The following is a 26,133-nucleotide window of genomic DNA, read 5'->3' as shown; positions in this document are numbered from 1 at the left end:
GCAGCTTTCACCCAGCCCCATTCCTTCCTTTTACATCACACGGGAGACTCGCCTCCTGGCTGGGGATGTCCGAGTTCTTCCTGAGTCTCTGCTGTTGAATCTGTTGATTTCATCAAGACAAAAAGATGGATTCTGACTCGGACTCACCTTTTAACTACTCGTGGCCTTCCTTCCCCAAAATGAAGATTCGACGGAGGGCGTCCAAACAAGGTAGATCACGCGATCTTTTACTACCCCCGGAGCCAAGCCAGGCATCTTCCTATTCTTACCTTTCTTCTCCTCGTTGCTTTGCAAGACTCTTTCTGATAAGTGCATGTTTATACATGTCTTCATAAAACTCTTATAATATAAATATTTTATAGATAGACTTCTAAGGTAAACCTACTCATCCTTCTTGTGTTCCTTTCACTTTAAATCTTCCTTTGTGCTGTATTGTGCATGCACTATTCCTTTAAAAAAAAAAGGGGGGGGAGTTTAGTGCAAGGTAAATGTTTCGGATTCATTTGCTCAGTTACCTTGGTGTTACCTTGACAATAAAGTGTCTTGTTGATTTAAATGTGTCTGGTCTTTGTGGGGTGTGCAGAGAACTATGCGTGCGCTTAGTACCGGGTGTCCGCTGCATTTGTGTTTTAGTTTTCAAGTGTGTGCTAATTAAAAAAAATTTCTTACACCTAACAAAATTCTTTATTTTCTACTCTACTTTCTTGATTTTGTAGATGCTCTAAGGAAGGGATTTTAAGAAAGTAATTTCAGTAAGAAAGCCTCTATTTCTCCAGGGGATGCAATCACATATTAAAAAGTTTATTAACAGTAATTACCAAGTATGCAAAATGCTTTCCTGCCAAAGGCAGAAGAGCTATTTATTTGCAGCGTGATAATAATGGAGTGGCTTCACGCTGCTTATTCCCCCTCACCTGCACCCACTCTTGTGGTGCAGGTCTTGGAAACCAAGGGACAAGTTGGTGTTAGGGAACAGCGGAGGTGGCCTGAGTATCCGGTGCACCATCCCCAGCAGATGGTGATTGTTGCCTTCTGAGGTTTATCAAAGCTAGAAAGGTAGTGAGTAGCCCTTTCTTGTGTTGTAGAGGGACTTTATGTGGTTATGTTTTTAGTTCAAACAGAAACATTTTTGTGAGCTTATAAGCACAAGAGGTGTTTCTGAAAGTGGGCCGCCTCTGTAGCTTTGTCCTGGGGAAGCAGAATTCTCTCTTGAGAACAGAATGACCAACCATATCACCCTGTGCTTTACCTGGAGAAAAATGGAAGCTGGCGGTTGTCACCGTTCCTGTTTCATTCCAAGGCTTCTTTTTCCTTCTAAAATAAAATGGAGGGGTGTGTGTGTGTGCGCGCGCACGCGTGCGTGTGTGTTTGCTCTTGGCCTGGGATCAAGGCTGATCCCAGGAATAAAGTGGGTTGACTCTCTAGGAATAGTAGAAAGCCTCACCCTGAGCAAATCTCCCACGCTGTTCATTGCCATTCTTGAAGGTCTATCACTGGGGACTTAAAACATTTGTACAACATTCTATTTTCCTTATATCCTATTTTAAAATGTAATTGCTTCTTCTTTGGGGGTAAAGGGCCATGATATAAATGCAGCTTACCATGAATTGTTTCGGGGGGAGGGGAGTATCTATAGGGCGCACAAATGTGTGCATGTGAAAGCAAGCTCAGATTCAAATGGAAAATGGAGTAAAATGTTAACAATAGGTAAATCTGGGTAAAGAGGATGTATTGGTGTCCGTTGTGCTATTCTTATTCTTTCAACTTTTCTGGAAGTTTGAAATTGTTTCCAAATAATTTTTTAAAAACTTTTAAATGACTTCTGAGAGGGGAGATACACGAAGTCCTTAATTCCTTAGAGTGAATGTTATTAGTTCTCGTACATGGAGAAATTCTTGAGGGCAGGTAGCAGTTCTGTAAGACTACTAAATCTTTGTGCTAATTCTCATCCAGTTAAATTTGGGGAATAATCTGCTTTATATAGGTTTGTGTTTATATTGCCTGGCTAGCGGATTGGATGCCTATGTTGTAGGGAGGCCTCGTTAGGTAGCCTAACAGCCTGGAGAGATGTGGGATTAATGATTAGGAGGCCAGTGGAGAACCTTGAGAGTCACAGTGGAGTTGTAGGGAATGCGTTAATCACGTTCTCCTTTGAAATCCAAAGCTGGAGCGCAGCCAGTTTGAACTACAGCAGAAAGTCATAACATAGCCATGTATAAATTAAACTCAATTCAAGTGAAAGCAGGTACCTGGGATTTGAAAATGATTAACTATTGGCCACTGATAAACAAAGGACAAGTGAAACTAAGATCGGTAGCAGAGAGCTGGGGATGGTCAGACTGTGTCCCATGCTAACTTTGTCTGTTAAATGAAGACAACCTAGGTGTGAAGGGTGGGTTTGGTCACACTGTAATGTCAGCTGAACGGAATCCCAGAACCATAGACATTACAGCCAAAAGGGCCTTAGAAATGACCAGGCCCAACCACCTCATTTTATAGGTGAGTATGATGGGGCCCAAAGAAGTCAAGTGATGGGGAATCATTTGAGTGTTCAGTGAGCATGTCCAGAGTGCCAGGTGCTTCCTAGAGGGTGGGACGAAATAGTGAATGAGACGGATACTGTCCCTGCTTACAGGGATCTTAAGCATTTGGAATGGATCCTACCTCTCCCAGGATACAGATGTTCCACCTTCATATAGTAGAAGAAGCACCAAGGAACCTGATTTTTTTCAGTTCCGTGGTTAGGTTGTGAAAAGCTGTGGTCTCTTGTCCCTTATTCTGTCAGTCTTTAAAACTAAGGTGGCTTGAGTTTCTTCCTTAGTCTTTCCTTCCTTCTAATCATCACCGACATCATTCTCAGGATGTGGGTTCTGGTCTCCTGGGAAATCTTGAAGGGGTGTTGAGGGCTTGGGATTTCTGGCTTACTAGCAAACCTTTCATATTTGGTCAGAAATATTTTTTATTCTCTCTTCTTTTTTGTGTCCTGATCCTCCTTGTTAGTATTCTCTTTCTTTTAATATCCCCTCCTGCCTTATTATCACTGTTCTTTGATAGACACACGTACACATTACTGGTTTGTTTCGAGAAGTGAAAATTTAGAGGGTTTGGTAATAAGAGGAAAATTGGATTAGCAGAAACCCATCAATATTTATATATTAACTAAAAACCACATCTACTGCTTTCTTGAAACCCATCAATACTTATATGTTAACTAAAAGCCACATCTACTACTTTCTTATCCTCATGCCCTCAGAAGGAAAGAGAAAAGGATCTAACTTAGCAGCAACGCCTTTGGAAATGACTGGTGTCTAGAGGGGAATGCGATGTAAGCAGAGGGTGAAAGCAGTTAAAACCAAACTGCCCAAAATGTATTCCTGGGATATCAAAGTTGCCCTTTGTCATATTGTGGGCAGCCCAGGACAGGCTGTACTGGAAACTGAGTGGTTAATGATTGGTGTGGGCTAGAATCCATGACTGTCCACTTCAAGGACTCCAGGAATGCCTGGATTTTCGTTTTGTTGATTTCAGTAGGAGAGTCAACGAAGACATTTAATTTTTACTAATGAAAAATTTTTAAATATAGGGTTTGGACTTCACCTAAGTTCCCCATAATTGTTGTCTTTAAAATGCATTTTAGTATGAATCATCAGGTCCCAGAAAGTGTTGAGCTCTTCTTCTCTTTGTGCCTTTCATCCACTTATGCCGTGTGTCTCATTCTCTCCTGCTCCAGCTCATATCCATCACATGCCTCTGTAATGACACAAATGTGAAAGACTGCTTTTTTTTTTTGCTGATGCAAGAGGCGATGCCTATTTGAAAACTTAACAACCTTGAAGAGCTTAGATAGGACCAAACTTTCTGTAGTCATAGTCAAAATAACTAGTATGTATGTACTACTTTATTAATCATAATAACCATTGTTTACTAAGCTGTGGTAGGTACTTTATACTTATAACATTTGATTCTCAAAATAACTCAAGATACTATCCCTGTTTTACAGTTGAGGAAACTGAGGCTTAAAGAGTTTTAAAGTTATGTCCAAGTCCATACCAAGAAATACAGAGAACAGAAAGCATGGTAAAATAAGGTGAATGGCATTCATTCGTTGTACACAAAATGGTTTTCACATGTGTTATCTTATAAAAGACCTGTATGTCAGGTGTCATCTTCATTTATTAGTTTGGGGCTCTGAGGCTCAGAGAAATGAGTTGCCCAAGATCAGGGCTAATACATGCAGAGCCAGACCTTCAACAGGACATAGTCCTTGACTTTAAAGGTTTTGTTCTTTCCAGTGTGTTTCACCACCTCTTAGTAGAGGTAAGGGATGGTGAATTCAATGGGTAGCTATCTTTTTTTTTTTTTTTTTTTTTGCGGTACGTGGGCCTCTCACTGCTGTGGCCTCTCCCGTTGCGGAGCACAGGCTCCGGATGCGCAGGCTCAGCGGCCATGGCTCACGGGCCCAGCCGCTCCGTGGCATGTGGGATCTTCCTGGACCGGGGCACGAACCCGCGTCCCCTGCATCGGCAGGCGGACTCTCAACCACTGCGCCACCAGGGAAGCCCTGGGTAGCTGTCTTATATTCACAAGGTGCCATTGTATCTCACCATTGTAGCTTCTCCCTGTCCTGTGCATCTTGGACTAGGAATAGAGGTGGCAGTGGACACTGGGGAAGTAAAATGTTAGTGCTATTCCTATGTCTTGTTACATCCACACACATATGTATCTAGTACTGACACACATTGTTGGCTTGTGAGGGAAGAGATAAATGGATGACTGGAGCATTGGACAGTCGGGTGAGGGGCATAAGAGGCAGGATGAACTGAGAAAAGGATGGTATGGGAGAGCTTCCAGTGTATCCTGGAAGCTTCCCAGGTTTGTCCCAGACAGAGAAAGATAAAGTCCGAGAGAGTGAGTGTGCTGGGAATGGAGATAAGAAGCATGAGACCACTGTCTTGGGCTATCTCATGAGCTCATTTAGTGTTTGGAGAGCAGGTACCCAATCTGAAAAATAATCCCTGACCTGGTACGTATTAAAGGTATGATGACATTTCAGAAGGTTTAATGATAATTTTTAGAAGTGAGTTACTTTTGTCTCATGGACTTACTTGTTTCCTTCCTGTTTCCTGCCCTCCCTCCCTCCCTTCCTTTCTTTCAAGAAGTTTTGTTAAATACATACACAGTTTCATGTACATGTATGTATCCCATCTAGAAATTCCCCAAAGGATGCCTGAATACCATAGGAGGAATAAGTCACTACAGAAATCCTTCTTAAGGAAGAGAAACATTTTCCTAAAGGTGACATAACTACTAAGGTTTCGTTGGCTCACAATGAAGACAGATAACCTCACGTGGAGCAGTTTCAATTTCAGGCTCTGCCAGGAGGCCTACCATTGTCAGCCTGGGAGAGGAGGCCCATTACAAGCGTGTTGCCAAACCACATAGCTACATATTTGAAACTGATTTTTTCCCTTTATTTTGAGTTAGTTCAAATTCTTAGGCAAGGTGCATTTCTGCATTAACTCCTGTCAGTGGAAAGGAGGCACTATTCTAATTTATCACCCCGTGTTCAAGAGATTCCTGCCTACCACTCCGGTTTTGGGGAAGGACCAATGGTGGTTTATTCAGATATATTAATTAAGGCAGAATGTGGTAAGTCCAACAGGGGAGCTCAGGACAAATTACTGTCAAAGTTCAAGGTGAAGAGACCAGTTCATGTTGAGGGCATCATGAAAGGGATGCCATTTCAATAGTCTGCGGTGAACTGGTGGGGTTTTAATAGACTGTCCTTCCAAGCAAATGGACAGAGTCAGGCATACATAGAGTGTATCAAGGTGATGGACGATAGCCCGGGCTTGTGCGCTGTTGATTCATGGGGCATGGAAACATAGAGAGGGGCCAAGTGTTAACTTGGCCTGGAGCGTTGGTTCTGTCTGCCTCACATTCTCTTGCCCTTCACTGAACAGCACACACATTCTTTAGTGGGCGGCCCCTCCACTGCTCTGGCCATGGGTCCAAATGATGCTGCCACCTTCTCATATGACCTTGCCTTCCTGGATGCAGTGGGGTGGGCATCCCACCCAGGTGGCCCGATCACAACACTCCTCCTGCCTGGCCACAGCTGTTGTCCCAGGGTGGGCACATGATCTCAACTTGGTAAATCAGTGTGTTTCCTTGGTATTCTTCAAACTGGAATCTGGAGGCAGATGTCTTCCTTCTTGGGTAGCAGCGCTGGAAAGGTGGGATGGAAGCCGTTAGCTGGGAGAAAGCAGTCTGTAGTGGGAGGAAATACTGCGCACATGTAAAGAGAAGCAGTCTTGTGGTAGGATCCTCGTTCTAGTCCTTGGGGGCCTGTTGCTGCCAAGATGCCCCCCTCTCAAGGCTTGGATATCAAATTCCTTCAGTTTTGGAGTTGCCCTCACACGGCTTCAGTAAATCTTTCCCCTCCCCCTTTTACTTTGCGTTTAGCAAATCCAGGTGACTGTTTCTCCCGCTTCCAACTAGAAATCTCTAACTTGCCCTTTAAGATGCGGCTTGAGGATCCTTTTTCTGGAAGCCTCCCGTGAATTCCCTTGAGTTCATCGTTCTCTCCTTTGTGCCACTCTGGCTCATGTATATTTTTATCACAGCCCTCACATTACTGTATCACAACTATTATTTAGTGTCCCTCACCCCTAAGACACTGAATTCCTTGAAGGTGGAGCTGACCTGTTTTCACATCTCCAATAGCTGGATCACAGAAAGCAAGCAGTAAGTAGTGAAAGTGTATTATGCACAGTTTTACTACACTACACTCAGATGCTTTTCATTTTGCCTTTATTTCTTTATTTTGCCTTTATTTCTCTATTTTATCTATAATAGATCTGACCTTTCTTATGACGTCCTACCCTCTAGACAGTGGGGACAAGAAAGGGTATATTTTAGTCAAACATAGAAAACTTGATCCGATGCAATAATGAAAATAGTCATTTTTGGTAACTGCTCAGTCTTTTTAAGGAAAATATCTACTCTCTCAGATTTCTTCCTCCTTTCTTGCCAGGCTGGCATTGAATGTGATTTCCTGGTGAGGGTGGGGGGTAAGTTGGTGGTAGTGTGGAGGAGGCCCCAGGGTCCTCCTGGTCTCTGCTGCAGATCTGCTGACGTGAGCTCTTCCCTGAGGCACCACTGTTTTATTGAGTGTTCTGGCATCTGTGACCACAGTCCTGCAGCTGGATCCTCTCCCCGGTGTTGGTCAGGACCCAGGACTCTCCTTCACTGAGTTGGCCTCACCTTGGCTCTTACACTACAGAGACCTCGGAATCTGCCTCTGGCTGACACGCTTCCCTAAGAACATCTGGTACGGGGCCCTTTCCTCTGCACCGTGGTGGGCCTGTGGTCGGCCATGAGGACTCATCTCAGTCACTTCCTGTTCTTCTCAGAGGCCTGTGTGATATTGAGGATCCATTCTCACCTCTCAGGCAACTGGGAGTAGCCCAGGAATGCTGGCCCTGGCCCTGCTGCTTGCCCTTGCTCTCTCACCGAGGGTGCTTGGTGGTGGTTGTCCTTGTGATGGGGTGGGGCAGCCTGCAAGGTGACCTCCTTCAGAGCCCTGAGTGGAAGGGAGAAAAGCCAGGCCACCCCCAGAGTAGCCCCCGACCTATCTCACACTGTTCCCTGCGGGCAGAGAAACCACGGGTTTTGTGCCTTTGGCCTCCATTGCCCCTGCCAATGGAAAGCCCTGGTTATGAATTGTAACAAATCTCCTATCCAGCTCTCATTCATGCTAACCTGCCCAAAGTTGCTCAGGCTAATGAAACAGTATTCAGGAACCAACCAGAAATTCCCGACGAGGAGAAAGGCAGAACAATTTGCAGGTGTGCTAGGCAGTGCTTTCCACTATTCACGTGTTCACTAATTCAAAATATTCTTTCACCCAAAATAAGTGAAAGGTATTTGAAAGCTGCTAACAGAGTAGATTTTAAAAGTTCTCATCACAAGAAAAAAAAAATTGTAACTCTCTGTGGTGATGGATGTTAACCAGACTTACTGTGATCACTTTGCAGCATATACAAATATTGAATCATTATGTCGTACATCTGAAACTAATGTTATGTGTCAATTATACCTCAAAACAAAAAAGAAAAAGAAAGAATTTACATTTCAGTGGAGAAGTCTCTATTTTGCTGGTGGAGTTCCTTGTCTGCAGTAGAACTCAGTTTGGGGGATATTAAGGGGGGCAAAACACATGGCTCTAGGGCTAGGTGCAGGAGAATTGGAGCTCCTGGTGACTTTTGAAGTGGGCACAATCATATTTATGTGCCTGTGTCTTTCCGTAAGGTTATGCAGGATTCGAATTACTCATAGGGTTTCTTGTGATGATAGCATACAGAAGCATCTCCTTCATCACTTTGCCCATATATTTTGTCTACAGTCACCTGAAGTGGTCTTGTCCACGTTCTGCCACTTTCTTTGAAGTCTTTCACTTCTGTTCTGGTGTTTGTATAACGTGTTAGTTTCTTTCCCCTCAGCTTGCCCGTTTTTCCTTTCTGTGGACGAATTGGCTGCAGGCTTTGGAGAACTGCATCAAGAAGGAAAGGAATTGCTGATTAAATCGCATCACACCAAGGTCTACATACACACCACACATGACTGAACATCTCCTTGATAGCTTGGGGGAAGCAAGGGCAGAAGAAAGTTTACATATTTGAGTCCTCCTTTTTCAAACATAAACATATGTCCTCTTGAAGGCTACTTTGTGCTACTATAATTAGGAATGAGGACCTGGGAAGGGTTGGGAGAAAATTGTAGCTGTTCTCTGAGCCTGTATTTTCTTTCCCTCTCTTCCTTCTCTTTGCCCACCTCCCTCGGTGCCTTCAGTGTATTATGAGGGAAAAGGCTTGTTTTCTTCTTCAATATTTTTGATAATTAGGTCTCTCAAAACAGCAGAAAGGACTTCTTTTAGGATCTGATTTTAGAGTGCCAAGTTGTAACTTCTTGTTTTGAAGGGGTTTTAAACTGCAGATCTGAGGAAGAGAACTGGAGAAACAGCGCTCACACCCAGCACTTCTGGAGTCTGTTCACTTGGTCCTCAGCTGTTACTGTTGTGAACAGGGCTGGTTGAGAGGCCTGATCTCATCCCAGGGCTTACTTTCCTTTTTTTTTTAACGGGATCCTAGGAGGGTGAGTTGAGTTCTGAGGGTGAATTGGACATTTGGATCCATGTTCGAGCCACTGTAGTTTGGTAGACAAAGGTTCCCTGGGTTCTCCCAGGCACATCTTGGTGTGAACTGAAGTCTTCTGAGTAACATTAGCTTACACATGACCCACAGGAAATTCCTGAGCTGAGGCTAATCTTGGAATTTGGATGGATCCCCTTTGTAACTTAAAGTCCAGCTTAGAAGAGTAAGGCCAAGAGATGTTCCAGGCCAAGACTAATATCAGGAAAATCCTAAGGGAATCGTACAGGAAGAACAGGCAAGAAGAGAAATGACAGTGTACCCTGACAATGTTCATTTTCTTTTGTGAGGGCAGGTTTGTTCTTTCCTCTAGAGCACACTCGGACCATGGGGAGAAGGGACTATCTGTACATTTCAGAATTTGGCAAAGTGCTATTTGAATTTGGGAAATTGGGAGGTAGTGAGCTGCAGTGAGAAAGGATGTCTCTGTCAGCACTGTGTTTGCGTTCTGCTTCTATCAGTTAATAATGTCTGAGCGTGATCACCCTCCTTGGACCAGAACTTTCTTATCTACAAAATGAACATAATAATACCTCCTGTGGTTATGGAGAGTGAGGTTAGCAGATGGGCAAAAACAATACTAGGTACTCTTGGGTAAAACATTTCCAGCTAATATGTTTACATGTGTATTATCTGATACGGTTATTTACTGATAACCTATTTTGCATGAGTCCCTACGGCCGTTCTTTGACAATAGGAGGCAAGTTTTTAAACCATGACTTGTTTTTTCCCCCTTATTTTAGTTGTTAAAATGGTTATTAGAAATGTAGAAATTACAGACAGTAAAGTGTTGAAAGTAAAAACCACCTGTGCTCCGTCACCTAGAGACAGCAGTTAACATCTTAGTGTATCTTCCCAGTTTTTTCCTGGTTATCTTGCATATTGTTGTGTGGGTAACCCAGATGACGTCATGTATTTTCTGTTGCATGCATGTTTTCTCAGCAAGGCTCACATTGTCATATTCTGGCAGTAGATCTCCAGGGGCAGATAGCACAGGCCCAGGAAGTGAACGAATACACCGAGGCACAAGTCACACTGTAGCCGATTAATGAAACCTCCTAATGGGAAAATACCAGGCATTGCTCAAATACCATTTTCTTTAGCTCAAAATAGGATACTCAGTAACTCCCATTATTAAACAAAGTACTTTGAACTACCTAGCAGAGTACCTCCCTATCTAGAGCTGCCGCTTACTAGTAACGTGACCTTGGGAAGTTAATAAAATAGCACCAGAGTTTCCTAATCTGCAAAATGGAAATAACAAATAGTACAGCTTTTATTGGGTTGTTTTGGGAGTCAAACGAGTTAATATATAAAAATCATACGGTGCCTGGCTCATAGGAAGTGCTATATTTGTGATAGCTATAATAGTAATATTAACCAGTATAAGTACCCAATATGGTACAGGTGTCCAATAGATGCTTACTCTTCAAGTACCTAATAGTTTGCTTCTACTCTTTCCCTTTTAATGTTTTTTTTTTTCCTGATCATCTTCTTCCAGTACCTTTACTTTGCAAATCGGCCTGATCGTCCCATTATTCCTTTAAAAGTAACCTACCTGCTATTTTATAAAGAGATTAAGAAGTAATATTCCTGGGCTACTGCTACAGAGGGTGTGTCGGATGGTGTCACACAGGAAGTGCTTAGCATCTGTGTGGTGGTTTGCCCGATGCGAGGTTCTGTTTTCAGCTCAGACACCAACCAGGAAAGTTACTTGTTCTAACAGCAGGGGCAAAATGAAACTCTCATCACTGAAATGTGGTAGACAACACAGGACAAAACACAGAGGTAACAGGCAAGAAGAGCCCAGAGAAGGAGGACAGCCTCGTGATTGGAGTCTTGGCAGGGGACCTCCTGGGGGATCGTCCATAATGACTGTAATTTGAGGATGTCAGAGATGGAGGCTGAGGGCCAGGTAGCATAATGACTGGTAGTCAGTAGATACTCAGTAAATGTTGAAAAAGAGAATGAATGCGTAAATGGGCGAATGAATGAGAGAAATAAGCAAGTGACACTCCCATCACAGCCTGAAGTAGCACAAGAACAGCTGGGCAACAAGAAAACCTTCAGAATTGGAGGAAAGTTTACTAGACCAGAAGAGGATAGTTTCTTAGTTGTACCTGGTACAAAGTTTGTGTTCTTAATGAGAAAGTATTCACTCCTTCGGAGAATATTTATTGAGTATCTACTATGTACCTGACCTGGTTCTAGGCACTGGGGGAGTGAACAAAGCCTTCAAAGTCGTTCTTCTCCTGGAGGTTACATTCTAGTAGAAGGAATCAGACAATACACAATAAATGCATAATATGCTAGGTGATGTTATATGGTGTAGGAGAAAATAAAACAGGGCTTAGGGGGTTGCTATTTGATAGATATATATAATGGTCAGGGAGAGCCTCTTTGATAACATTTGAGTAGAGAGCTGAAGAAAGTAAGGGAGGGAGCGAGCCATCTGAGGATCCAGGAGAAAAGCAGTCCCGGTAGAACAGCAGGTGTAAATGGCCTGAGGCACAGAACAGCAAGGCCAACTTGGAAAGAGGAGAATGGGCAGCAGACTTCAGAGAGGTTGGTTGAGGGTGGAGGAGGGGCAGGTTATGTAATTGAGATATTCTGGTTATAATAAGAAATAATATTTGTAATAAGAACCTGCTGTGTAAAAAAATAATAATAATAATATTTGGTCTTCATCCTTAGAATGTCGCAAGTGCTAAAAGTGATACAGGTGCTTTTGTTATGTTAATGAGGTGACTTTCGACCAAAAAGGATGGGGGCTGAAGATTGAGTTCAATCACCAATGGCTAAGATTTAATCAATCATGCCTATTTAATGGAGCCTCCGCAAAACCCCAAATGGACTGGGTTTGGGGAGCTTCCAGTTGGTGAACACGTGGAGGTGCTGTGGGACTGGCCTGCTAGGAGAGGGCATAGAAGCTCATCGATCTTTCCCAGTACCTTGCCCTATATACTTCTTCCATCTGGCTGTTTCTGAGTTAGATCCTTTTAGAACAAACTGGTGATCTGGTAAATAAAATGTTTATTTGAGGTCTCTGAGTCGGTCTAGCAAATTAATCAAAGCCGGGGGAAGAAGTCATGGGAACCTCGGAGTTTCAGCCAGTGACTGAAGTCTGAAGTCCAAGGAGGGGCTTGTGGTAACCTCCAATCTGCAGCCAGTCAGAAGCACAGGTAATAACCTGAACCTGCAACTGACATCTGAAGTTGGTGGGGGGCGGTGGGCAGCTTGTAGGATTGAACCCTTAACCTGTGGAAATCTGATGCTGTCTCCGGGTAGGTAGTGTCGGAGTTGAGTTGAGCTGTAGGACGCTCAGCTGGTGTCCAAGGATTGCTTGAGTGTGTGGGAAACTCCCCCCAGTATTGGAATGGGGGCCCAGGCAAGTTCAGTTAGGCTCTGTAGGTTGTGCTAAAGTTTGGCTTTGACTCAGGGTGAGGTGGGAAGCCACTGGAGAATTGTGCAGAGGATGGCATGATTTGATTTCCTCTGTGAAAGGAGTGCATTGTCTACGCCGTGGAGACTAGGACAGAGGAGCAGATGCAAGGTGACCGGTGAGGAGACAGTACCTTGTAATAGTCTTGGCAGGAAGGTGGTGGTGGTGTGCCCTGGGTGGTAGTGGAGGTGATGAGGAAAGGTCAGGTTCTGCATCTATTCAGTTGAGAGAGAGAACAGTCAGGGCAACTCCAAGAGTTGTTATTTATTGAGAGGAGCCAGTGTAGGAGGGAAAATGGAGAGTTGTGTTTTACACCTGTTGTGCTTAACCTGGCTTCTGCACAGCTCAGTGGAGATACCAAGGAGACAGTTGTATTCAGGGGAGAGGGCTAGGCTGGAGGTGAAAATTTGGGAGTCATCATTATATTATGGTACATGATGCCACGTTTTCAGGTGACCTGGGGAATGAGTGCAGAGAGAAAGAGAAGACGCTTGAGGATTAACCCTGGAGCACTGCAACTTGCCAAATCTAGAAGTCTAGGAAGACTGAGAAGGAAAGGCAGGAAGAGAGAGAGAGACAAAGGGGCAAAAGGGCGATCATCTGTATCGAAGGCTGCTGTAGGTCACACGAGGCATGAGGCCTGAGAACTGACTACCAGGTTCTGTAATAGGAAGGGCAGTGGTGACCGTGATGGGCGTGGGTTCAGTGCAGTGCTGGGAATAGAACTCTAAAGTCAGCCTTACCTGTTTTGGTGGTGGTTAGTCATTCTAGGTTTAAAACAAAACTGAATGAATGAAAGAGAGAAAGGGACACACGTACACACAAGAGAGATCTGAACTGAGAGGCCCTTTCCTGCCTTTCACAGCGAGAGCTTGGCACCCAGAGTGGACCAAACCAGGTCAGCAACAGGTTTGCAGAAGGCTGCCTTAGCCGCGTTTGTTTATGTCTGGGTGTGGGTCTCTTACATAACCAGGCAAGTAGGCCACGTTTTCCCTTAGCTTCTTGAGGGAGAGTTGGATTTCATTAGAAATCAGGTTGCAGAGGCCGTAGGCTGGTCGCTGCTATTAACTGTTTCCTGCCAGAGTTGGGATAGGTGTAAATGTCAGAGAACGGGGAGGCATCTGCCTTTCCCTCTCCTCCTTACTAGTACTAATTCTCCTTCCTTCTTTGGGTGAAATGTATTTACTTTCAGTTGTCTCTCTTGTGTCACCTAACTAGAGCGTCTATTATAGCAAGGAAATGCTAATGAAAATTTCTCCTTCGGGGAGTCCCTGTAGAGTTCCATATATCACATTACAGAGCAGTGAGAATAATGGGAGGGGGGAGAGATGGGGAATCCCCTCGGAGTTACTGTTTATCCTCTAAGCATTCTGCAGGGAGAACCTGGCCGGAGTCCACTTCATCATGTTAGAACATCGTAGTTTCTGAAATATTCCCTTTGTTCTTGAGAAATGCTGTCTCTGATTGCCTGACTTTATGCTTTGTTCGTCCCACTCTTATAATCTCTCCCATTTCGTAAGGATCTCATCCTTACATCCTTGGAGGTAAATTTTATGGGCAGGTTGGCTTTGTTTTTTGGTTACTTTGTTCAGGATGGACTTTTCAAAGTTTCTTAACATTAGCTGAGTCTGAAATAAGAGTGAAAACGTTTTAAAAGCTCTTCGTGTAGTAAATGGAATGTTTTGTGCATTCCAGTTGCCTTGGGTTAATTTTAAATGTGAAAAGTTATAACCAAAGTTGAAATCTTTTTTTTTTAAGAAGCAAAACTACATGAAAGTATCAAAACTATACAACCTCATTTACTTGTATAATAATAGCAAGAATTTACATAGTGCTTACTTTGTGTCAGATTAAAATCCTTCTTTGTGTCAGATTGTGTTCTAATCACTTAAAACATTGAACAATTTAATCCATACAACAATTCTGTGAGAGAGAAGTATTATCATTCGTATTTTATAGATCAGGTAATGGAGGTACAGAGAGGTTAGGTAACTTGCCCAAAGTCACCCAAGCTAATAGATGGTGGAATAGCGCTTTGAATCCAAGCATTCCAGGACCCTTGCTCTCAATTACTGCAATACATTGCTCTTCACTAATTTAAAATTGGCAGCTACTGGATGGGAGTTGAGTTTTAGTTACTTTTTTACCATGTCTGAAATATGGGTTTACCAAATATTAAAAATTCATACTATCAACGAAACTGTAAGATTAGATTTTGCTTAGCTTTTTGCTAAGACAAACTATTTACAAAACAGCATTCCTTTAAGACAAAGAGCTGATTTTTTTTATTGCAAATTAATTCCATATGGTCATTGACGAAACACCTGAAGGACATTTTTTTTGGGGTGGGGGGGCAATACTTCTTCACTTAATTTGCTACTAAATGGTTACATATGGAAGTAATGAAATCATATATCTTGAAACTCTTGAGAAGATCAGTTTTATTTTTTTTAATGAAACCGTTGTGCTTTTTCTTTGGGCTGAAGCACAGTAGAGGATTAACCACTTTAATATACGTAGCTGATGTTTATTTGAAGGTACTTTTTAAGACTTACTTTCTTTCCACAATAAATCTTATTCTGCTGGTTTGAAGCCCGTTATTTGCAGTGACTAATGTTGAAGTTAATAAAGGAGTGGAAGTCTAGTAAGTCTGTGTCACCTTTTGGTTGCTGGTCTGTGTTCACTTTTAGATCCTATTATTTTTCGGTGCCTTTTGGCAAGTGGAAGCTATGGATGCTCCAGAGAGTTATACTGCACAAGATTTGGGGGCCAGTTTTATAAATAGTTACAAGGAGTGACTCAGAAAATCTACATGGCAGGTTTGGGATGACAGATCTAGAGAGGAGGAAGATTTTCCCTTCTCACGACACAGTTGTGTCCTCCCCCAGCAAGACTTACTGTCATTACCTAAGTAACAGGATGAGAACAGGGTCTAGGCAAGTTATCCAAAGTGTAGGGTAAATTCTTCTGGGCATTGTTGATCTTGGAGATGGTGTCCCAGCCTAACACTAGATGACATTGAGTCACATAGTAAGACAGGTATTTCCTTTTCCATTTTCTTTTGACCTTCTGATTGAAGGAGGAAGTCAGTTGGCACCATCGACTCTTTAACACCTCTCAAATCCTTCAGACTCTTCCTTTATGACAGAGAAAAGGCCCTGTAGACTTTCAGCTTTGAGAGGAAACTGTTTAGTCAGAATGTAGTTTATTGTTTTGTGTTCCCTTGTTTTAGTATGTATAATTCCCTTCTGCTTTTGACAGGAAATACTGGCTTTCTGTTTACAGTGAGAATAAGGTATTTCTATGAAAATTAATTTTTTTTCAAAGGAAAATGGTGAGTCAATCTAAAACCTACTAGAGAATATAATATAGAGGTGATCTATAGACATGGCAAAACTGAATTTGGTAGAAGAATAACAAAATCTTGGGAAATACTGGTCTAATATCTGCTATGGTTAATTTTATAGAGATCTACAGTCTCTTCTTTGAAACTCTTGAGACCATATTTGTTTTGGAATTCAGAATTTTCAGATCTTATTGGCATGGTGCTTATATATGATATGACTTGCATAGTATACACTAGGGCAGTGCCATCATCTAGTGTGGTAGTATTTCTGCAACAGAATGTATGAACGTTCATACCAAGTGGGGTACATAGGGATTCTTCAGGGCCCCATGTGAGTTCAGGTCAGGCCAACAAATATATTTTTGAACGAAACTTAAGAAAAAAGTTTTGATTTTCAGAGATATCTAGATTTCAAAATCACAGATAAGAGATTATAGATCTGTCTTTGTAAAAAAATTCCATCATTTTCTAAAACACTGATCAAATTAATCATGCAGAAAACAAATTAGACCCCAACTTGGTCCAAGTAACTCTACCATCTTTAAGTTTATTTAACTGCTTGTGTATGATCTCCTTATAGATTCTGATCTGCTATATTGTGCTAGGTAGATTTGTTTGTGGAAGAAAAAGTTGAATCCGAGTGACTTTTACCTGTGTATGTGAAAAAGGAAGTAGTTCGTCGTCCTGCTCATCCTGGAGATATGAGGGTCAGTGCTGAACACAGAACTTGCTCGCTTGGTAATTAAGAACTTGGATATTGGGTAACTGGCCAATACATCCACTGGTGCCAGAAAATTTGGAGTACTATTTCATTTAGTTCTATGTTCTTTTTTTTTTTTTTTTTTTTTTTTGCCGTACGCGGGCCTCTCACTGTTGTGGCCTCTCCCGTCGCGGAGCACAGGCTCCGGACACGCAGGCTCAGCGGCAATGGCTCACGGGCCCAGCCGCTCCGCGGCATGTGGGATCTCCCCGGACCGGGGCACGAACCCGTGTCCCCTGCATCAGCAGGCAGACTCTCAACCACTGCGCCACCAGGGAAGCCCTAGTTCTATGTTCTTAAAATCCATCAAATGTTTGCAGTTGTTTTGTTGAGTATATTGTTAGTTCTTAAGATAGTCTAGTTCTCAATGAAGTCTTAATTTAGCCATGATCAAAATGGTTAAAAAGGGGCACAACCAACCTCCCAGGCCAGCTGTTTTATAGTCTGTGAACTTAAGATGTTGTAGAGCAGTTAAGCTGGATTAATTACAGTTCAGAGGGCCATGTTGAGTTATTTATGATTGTTTTTTAAACATTCTGGAAAATGATAAATGAGCAAGTATTTTCTTCAGAACACATTGGGTTTGTCAGATTCTTGATTTATACCTTTTAGAACATGCTTTTATTTTTTGTAGTTAGAATGAAAATATATAGTAATTGATCATAAAAATTATACTTATGAAGTATTTATGGGCTTTCTATGTTATATTGCTAACTATTTAAATAAATTGATAAAACGAGACACTATAAACAATGTTTTCCTTTTACACTGTATATTTCCTCAAGAAGCTTAATTAAATCTCACTTGACTGTTCTGTGGGGAAGAGGTATACTTAGATGTAGAATCTGAGGCCTGGGCCATTTGGCTCATACATATTTGTATGTAAATTTTATAATGTCATCTAGGACTTTCCAGGAAAGAATAGAGTTTTGTACTCCTGTTACATTAGCGCAACAGTTATTAATGTTTTTCCACTTCTTGACTCATTCCCACAGGCTTACCTGGATTTTAAGCCATGACATAAATAAGACAGGTGGTAGGATTAGTGCCATTTCTGATGGAATAGACGTAACACTATCCCTTTTGTACCTACTGAAGAAAACGTACTGGAATGTCAGTGAGGGTGACGTTTGCTATGGCTATAACTTTCAGTCTACCCTAGTAAAGTCATTTACAGATATTAAGGATCTCTTATTAGTATAATATACTATGATTAGTATTAATAAGCTTGTACCTCACACTGAAAACGGTAAAATCACCATTAATAATAACAAAACATAAAATATAATAGTGACAATATATCTTGGGTCCTTGAATAAAGGGTCTGGAGTCTGAACACTTCAGTGGAGTCCGAGGCTCACAGTATGATCACTAACGCTTCCACATTATTAAGTGAAACGAGTTTTAGTTTAGTGTTAGGAATTGAAGGCTAAAAACCTAATTGATTTTTTTTTTCTAATTGATTTTTATGCGCATCTCTCATGATTGGAAAAATACTGCTTGGAATGGGCACATATTTGTTTATCTAGAGCTATTCATTTGCAGTGTTGATCTTAATATGTGAAGACAGCAAAATGCCATCTTGATTTTTTTCTTGTGGTTTGATTAAGAAGGTAAAGCTTAACTGTAAAATAAATTCCTTCTACATTATTTGTCCTGTTTTCGTTTTTCCTCTAGATCGTTCCTTTGATGTCCTCAAAAAATCCAAGCATCCCCCAACGTTCCTTGCTGCTGGCCGGCTTTCTGACATGCTGAATGGCGGTGATGAAGTCTATGCTAACTGCATGGTGATAGATCAGGTAAGGTGTGAGTGATGTTACTAGGGGGATCTGCCCTCTTTTCAAAACCTGAGCATGTGAGAAATACATTCCGCATCACTGTGTTCCTCTGAAAATTTCCGCCTAAGTGCAGCCCAGGTGATATTGCTGTGAAATCTTGCCATATGAGCATTTAATGTAGGTCCTTCCTTCAGAACACAGCGCACTGTAGCTCCCACTGAGAAGCACTGTGGGAGGAGTCTTAGGACACCATTCAAGGAGAAGAGTGTGAGGGCTCATCCATGAGGCCAAAACTGGAAATGACATTTGGGAGACCAATTTCTTCTCTGACCTGATTAAGCAGTATTCATATTCAAATCCAGCAAACACTGAGAGCCAGAGCTTGATGTCAGCCCCACGTGAAGCTGTCACACAAATTACTTGCTTAATCCTCACAACACACCTGTTAACGTGTACTTAGGTTATAGAGCTTTAATATTAAAACGGAATGGTGTCATGTTGTAGGGAAGCTGGAACCCTTTAGAGTTCTCCACGCATTCCCTGATAGAGATTTGTGAGTGAAAACTCATACAGGTGGATGGTTTGAATGTGCATCTACGTATGGATTTATTCTTTGATCTTTTCTCTAGCTCAGTGATCCTCAAATTTTAATATTTATAAAAATTAAAGTTTAGTTATAGATCTGAAAATTTCTGCACGCCCTAATTTATGAGAGACTTAAGGGAGTTTCAAGAGTAATTCTGACAGCACGCAATTTCTGCTTTACCCCCTGGCTTTAAAACCTAATCCCTACATAAGAAACACTATATAGATGTTCATTGAGCAATAATCTGTTTTACCCTTTGTTGTTGTTATGTTAGTGTGCATATATTGAACCCTATTACTTACGGATGTTTTCTCTGATATAAACTTTTTTCCTGTCTAGTAGGTCTCAAGTTCAGCCCATTGGTTGAATGTCTTTGCTTTTTCCTTTGGGTTATGAAACATTGTTACCTTAAATGCATAGTATAAATGGCATAGATCGGAATGATATTCAAAACGACAGAAGAACCAATAAATCAGAATGGACATCAGCTGTATATAACTGGTATAGTTTTTTTTGGTGTAAAGCAGCTGAATGTCAGCCCTAGTTATAGAAATCTGGGTGAGACACAGAGTTAGGACAAAGTGGGAGTTCTGGGGACAGTCTTTGAAGATACAAGGTAATTGGACTTACTCTGCTCTAGCCACATTCTGATTTTAATGGTTTTATTCTGTTGCCATATTTTCTCAGCGTTTAAATGAAATACATTTGAGTCCTTATATATATATATATATATATATATATATATATATATATTTTTTTTTTTTTTTTCGTTCTGAACCTCAGTGAATACTACAGCACTTCCATTTACTTCAAGTAGCTAAAATTATACTTGACTGGACATTATGTGGGGGCAAACTGTGTCTTTATATGTTCTAAAATACATTAAAAATGCATAACTTCCCAAACCAAAGATGAAGTTAGGATACAATTTCTGTTTGGAAATACTTTGAGTGAGAGAAATATTGCTTTAATAATGTGAATCATACATTTAAAGAGAATACGAACAGCCTGATTGATAAACTGAAATGAGGAAGAGGATTGCTGAATTTGTGCCATGAAAACAAAACTCAAAATCTGGATACAAATCACAAAGTTCACTATATCGGTGTAGTATAGTTACATCATTTCTTTTACTGTTCCTGTGTCCATTTGAATAGCAAGGACAAAATGACGAGTCCAAAATCTGCATATCAAAAATAATTTTTAGCAATATCTGGAAAGAATTTTATCTAATTTTCTTCATCTCCGTCAACCTAGCACAGAAGCCTGAAAAGATTGCTAGCTTGTTTATGATGTTTCCCATAAATTTTCAAGGTTATCAGCCTATCTAATGAGGAAACTCACATGACAAAAACTACTTTGAAAATTACTCTGTCAGGTAAACTACTTTGAAAAAACATTAATTTGGACATCATTTCAAGCCTGCATAATTCAGTACAAAGAATCCCTGTATATTCTTTATCAAAAAAATCTCCAAATTTTACCATATTTTACTCTATTATTCTAAGTATGTGTTGTGTGTGTGTACATGCAAATGCTTATGATATGTATATAAATAGTAAACATTTGGGAGTAAATTGAAAATATGGTGCCCCGTTACCCCTCAATCTTTCATGATGTATTTTCCTAAAAGCATGGATATTCTCTTATTAAGCACATATGGTTACCAAAATCAGGAAATCATCATTGACACAGTACTATTAGCTATCTACAGACCTTATTCAATTTTAGTCAATTGTCCCAATAATGTTCCTTGTAGCAAAAGAAAATTCAATAACATATCTTGCATTTAGTTGTTGTGTCTCTTTAGTCTCCTTTAAGCTGGGACAGTTCCTTAGTCTTTGTCTTTTGTGACATTGATAATTTTGAAGAATACAGACCAGGTTATTGTTTGTTTTCTTATTTTGTTTTTTGCTATACTGTCCTTTAATTTTGGTTTGACTTATATTTCCTTATGATTAGATTCAGGTTATGTGTGATTGGCAGGAATATTACAGAGGTGATGTCATGTTCTTCTCAGTGCATTGTATCAGGAGGCACATGACAATAATTTGTCCCATTACTGGGGATATCTTTGATCTACCAAATTTCTTTTCAGTAAAATGACTATTTTTTTAAAAAAATTATTGTGTATCTTGTGAGGAGTTAGTTTGAGTCTTTGTACATATCCAGTTACTGATTTGACTCTCACTCACTAGCATTCCTTGATTGTTTTTGCCTTAGTAAATTATTATTATGATGGTGGTTGATTTAGGGCCCTACATTTCCCCCTTTGCTTCTTTTCCCCTTCACTGTCTTATTTCTAAATGGTGTTACTCTCTTCGTTTTTACTGTCTTCTCCCCCAGAAGTGATGCCTTTTGATGACCACTACGTCAGATCACCAGTACTTTTAAGCCCCTTCCTTAGAGCAAGCGCTTTGATCAACCGGGACTTTTTTTTTTCACACGGTCCAGAGGAAGCTGTACTTTCTCTTCCTGGTGATGATTTTAGATCAGTCTTAGGCCCTCCACTAGCTCCCTGCTTTCCCTACCATGCAGATTTTTCCAGGCTGCCCTTACTCTATGCAAAGGCTTACGGCAAGTATATGACAGGTTTCTTGCTGAGATTTGATGTTTATTATTTATAGGTAATTTAAAGTTTGGGGCATTGTCTGTCTTCTAGTTCTGCTAAATCCATATGTCTTATGTAGCTTTATTTGGTTTTCTTTTGGTTTGGGAGACTCAGATTTATGTGACCACCACTAACTTAGTTACCCAGATTCCTATAAACTATTTTATAAGCTAAAATGCCTACTCTTTAGTTTTCCTCTCAGGTATTTAAAACATTTCCCCTCTTTTGAGTCAGTGGTTCATAAAATGCTAAAAGCATAGTCAGTTTCTGGTTTTGTAATAAAGTTTATAAAATGCTCAGTCTTCTTCCTTTTGTGAATTATGGGATAGCAACCATGTGAACAAAAATATATCATGTAAGAATTCTCTGCTTACATAAAGCAAAACAAGAACAAACAAAAAAGGATAAAAGTTGGAAGGTTTTTAAATTATGAAAACTTTATTCTTTGCTCAGCAAATATTTTTCTTTCAACTACCAGGTTGGTGATTTGGATATTAACTATATTAATATAGAGGGAATCACTGAAAACACTTGCCTTGAATCCATGGGTTCTACTCTGGGGCCTCAGAGCAGCAAGCCCATCCTTCCTACTGAAACCAGCGCTGGCACGTACCCACCAAACGAGAACACAGAAGTCACATCACACACCGAAGCCCAACCGTCTTTGATGTCACCATCTAGTTCATATGCTTCCAGTTTGAATCTTTCTTTTGGTCTTCATGGATTTGAAAAGGAACAAAGTCATCTAAAGAAAAGAAGGTAAGGTACTACATTCTAGAGGGAAAATATAGAAAATCAAAGAACCTTGTAGCAGGACTTAGAAAATTCTATTTTCTTATTGTTATTGTCCCCACCATTTTTATTTCTACATCAAAATTTGCCCCCTTTTAGGTTCTTATATTCCTCGCCTTGAAAGTAAGGTACATAAGAAAAGTGACAAAAAGCTAATAGAGGAAAACCATGAGATACCATTTAATACTTACTAGATAAGCAAAAATTTTAAAGTGCAACACCATATTTTGGTGGAAATGCATACGATAGAAACTCCTGTGTACAGTTCATAGGAGTGAAAATTGTATAATAACTTTGGGAAACACTTTGGCATTTCCTTATAAAGTTGGATACGCATGTATGTTATGACCCAGCAGTTTTACTTCTGTGTCCTAAGAGACATATGTAAGACTATTTATTGCAGTAGGAAATAGCCCAAATGGTGGGGAATGAAAAAAAGGAGCCACAAAATACTTCAGTTAGATTTCACTTTTATAAAGTGCAAAAGCAAACAATCTGTTAATATAGGGCATGTATAATGTGCTTAAGCAATAAGGAAATCACAAATGAGAATGAAGAGGATAAAAATCCCCCAATTTAAGATAGTTGTTACATTGAGTAGGCAATGTAGAGAATGAGAAGGAATAAAACAATGGTGTGGCCAGTGTTCGTTTCAAGTTGAGTGGGCTCATGGGTGTTTGTTTTATTTTTATGCTCTGTAACTTATAGTTACCTTACACTGTTTCTTGTATGTGTAAAAATGTCACTAAAACAATAGTTTTATTGTATAGGATATGACTGTACATATTTATATATATATATATATGTGTGTGTGTATGTGTGTGTGTGACCCTGTACCTTTGTATTCACGTCTTATCCATTCATACTGTTGTCTGTTTTCTTTAGGGAATAGGCCCATTTTTACTGATTTCATTTTATCCTTCTCTCTACTTTCCTTAGGAAATAGCTTGTTTTCTCCTCATGCCTTAGACCTCTGATTATATGTCTAGTTTTACACATAAAATTATGAATCAAAATGAAAATAGAATGCACACACATATGTGTGTATATAAATATTTATCTGAATGAATATTCTACAGAGGCTTAATCAGAAAGGAGTGAAAGGGAGGGGAAGCAGCAGTCACTGGGTGCCAATCACTGGGCTCCATTTTGCACTGATATACAATAACTTGAGGTTATAAAACTTTAACAGATATCGGTACCAAGAGTAATGTCTGGTGCATAAATAATAAAAGATTTTCTCTAGATTTTTATTGTGTGAATTATGGTTTTAAAGATACTTGCATGGTCATGGCTGCAAATTGAACTGATGGGACATTTTGGGCTCTCCACAAATCTGCTTGGGACAAGAGGCTGACGGTCAAGGCAAGATTCTCCAGAGCTCTGCAGAGACAGATTGAACCATGTGATTAATGCATTCTGGCAGGATCTTTAAGATCTGTTGAGTTTGTGACCCAGATCTCAAGAGGTGAATAAGCTCTTTATAGGAGCTTCTCTAGCGAAAAGGAGGAAAAGCCACAGATGGGCTCTCTGTACTGCATATGCAAATATTCACAGGATATCTAAATTGTATCTTCTGATCATGGTCTTCTCTGGGACATTTAAACATCCCACTGCTGCAGACGGATTTGAATATAAGAAAAACTGTCCAGTTTGAGTAAAGGTAATTTGAAGCCTCTGTAAAAATGTCATAGCTCAGGTGTGGGGGGAGGGAATAAGGAGAGGATGATGATGTCTTATGAGAAAATGGTCCCTTCTGAATTTACCTCCTGTACATTCCATCTCCTCTGAAAAATAAAGGAATGAGGAGAAAGGACTTGAGTTCCCCAGAAAGCTCCATCTTGGCCCTGGCATGGCCGTGGGACCCTCCCTTCAGTGGGTGTCATGGTGGAAGACAAGAAACAATTGATAATGAACCCAAAGTGAAATGCACCCAATTCATTAATAAGTGAATTTATTCCCAGAGGCTGGGAACTTCTCATGAAGGAGAAATTTTGGGGCTCACAATAAAAACTGAGGGGAGAATAAGCAATGCAACATTTATTTTTAAAAATTATGTAACAAAAATTTGGTGATAAAAGACGTGTGTTTGTTTTAAAACTTACATTTTTTAAACCTTTTTTGTCTTACAAAGAATTCTTGAAAGAAAAAAAGAATTTCTTTTTCGTTTTAAAAAGAAATCCGTGTAATACCATGAACCTTCCCCTCACACACACACATAAAATTTAAACAAATGTTACATTCCACATGTTATTTTATATATTCTGCTTTTTTCTATTCTATACTATTTGAAAAGAAAATGCTGGTCACAACCTATTGAATCTATTTCATATCCCACTAATGGGGTTTTGAAAAATGGTTATAAAATGAGAAACCTAGAGGTAATCCTGAAGAATATTATTATTCTAAATAATATTATTTGATACCAAATATCTTAGTTTAATAGCTTAACAAAGGAAAATAGTAGCCCAGTTTGAATGAATAGAAAAATGAATGTTTTAAAGTATACTATAAAGAATAAAATAAAATACTTCTAGGGTGTATTCATAGTGATGGAGAAATGCTGTATATAACTGGAAAGGCTCGTGTTAAAACACGATATTCTCGTAGGCAGCCAACCATTTGAACTAATTTTCATTAGTATGGCGATCAGAAGTTGAAAGACAAATGCAGAGGCACAAGACATCAGCAAATCTCCCCTCCACTCCCACCCCGGGTCTCTTTCTGATCATCACTGAACTAAGGAACCTACATAGCACCTTAAAATATTTGTAGTTACATTACTGTAATAGTCAACGCATCAGCATTTACCAGAAAGGTTTTCTTAACTAAGCTTTAGTTTTTTTTTTTTTATGAGAACTCACTTTATGCTCTCCACCATCTTTAGGAGTTGAATTAAAGTGTGAAGTCCACCTCCAATTTGTCCTCTCCTCCTCAAGGTCAAGGTGGAGGCCCTCAATGAGTTCTCCAAGGAGAAAACCCCACGTTGGAAATCCTCAGTGGTGACGATCATGGCCTTTACTGCTGGGTTTGCTGGTGCCCAGGAGGGACCCTGAAATAGCTCAAGGATTAGAGATGAGTCTGAGTATTTGGATTAGAGACATATATGGTAGGATCTCTGTTCCAAATGCCATATAATTTATTAAGTTGAGATTCAGTGGCCGTTAAATAGCCTATGGTTTTTTAAGGAAAATAACCAAATTTGAAGTCTGTTTCTGGTTCTTTGTGTTTCAAAATCAAGATGGTTTATTGTGTTGTTATTAAAATTTTAACTCCAGAATTGTAACAACCAAAGAAAAAATACATTTAAAAATGCACTGTGCATTAACATGCCTGTGGAAGCCCTCGGCCTCAAAGTTTGAGTGGTTTAAAATGTAGATGGATGGAAGGAGCCAGGAATGTGCAAGGTCAAATTCTTGCCTTTTAATTTTATGGTTATCAAAGTTAAATGAGGAAAGAAAAGCAGTAGATAAGCAGAATCACCACCTGTTTCCGACATGTAAGTTTCATGGGAATCATTTTTTTAAATCTCTAAAAATGATAATTGAATGTGACATATTTGGAACCTCACTTGACTCGTGCCTGACCCATTTCTTGACACCAACT

The 26,133-nt window shown here is 40.3% G+C and overlaps 1 protein-coding gene across 1 annotated transcript in view; it reads left to right on the top strand.

Annotated features, from left to right (window-relative positions):
- ARHGEF28 (Rho guanine nucleotide exchange factor 28) overlaps positions 1–26,133 on the top strand; it is a 129,361-nt gene continuing 103,228 nt past the window's right edge. Inside the window, exons 1-3 of the mRNA XM_032626938.1 lie at positions 1–210; positions 18,438–18,559; positions 22,214–22,494. Coding sequence (XP_032482829.1) covers positions 126–210; positions 18,438–18,559; positions 22,214–22,494 — 488 coding nt within the window. The 5' untranslated portion in view covers positions 1–125. The remainder of the gene's footprint in view (positions 211–18,437; positions 18,560–22,213; positions 22,495–26,133) is intronic.

Source organism: Phocoena sinus, chromosome 3, assembly GCF_008692025.1.
Source record: "Phocoena sinus isolate mPhoSin1 chromosome 3, mPhoSin1.pri, whole genome shotgun sequence".
Classification (NCBI taxonomy): Eukaryota; Metazoa; Chordata; class Mammalia; order Artiodactyla; family Phocoenidae; genus Phocoena; species Phocoena sinus.
This window is presented reverse-complemented; position numbering and strand designations above follow the sequence as displayed.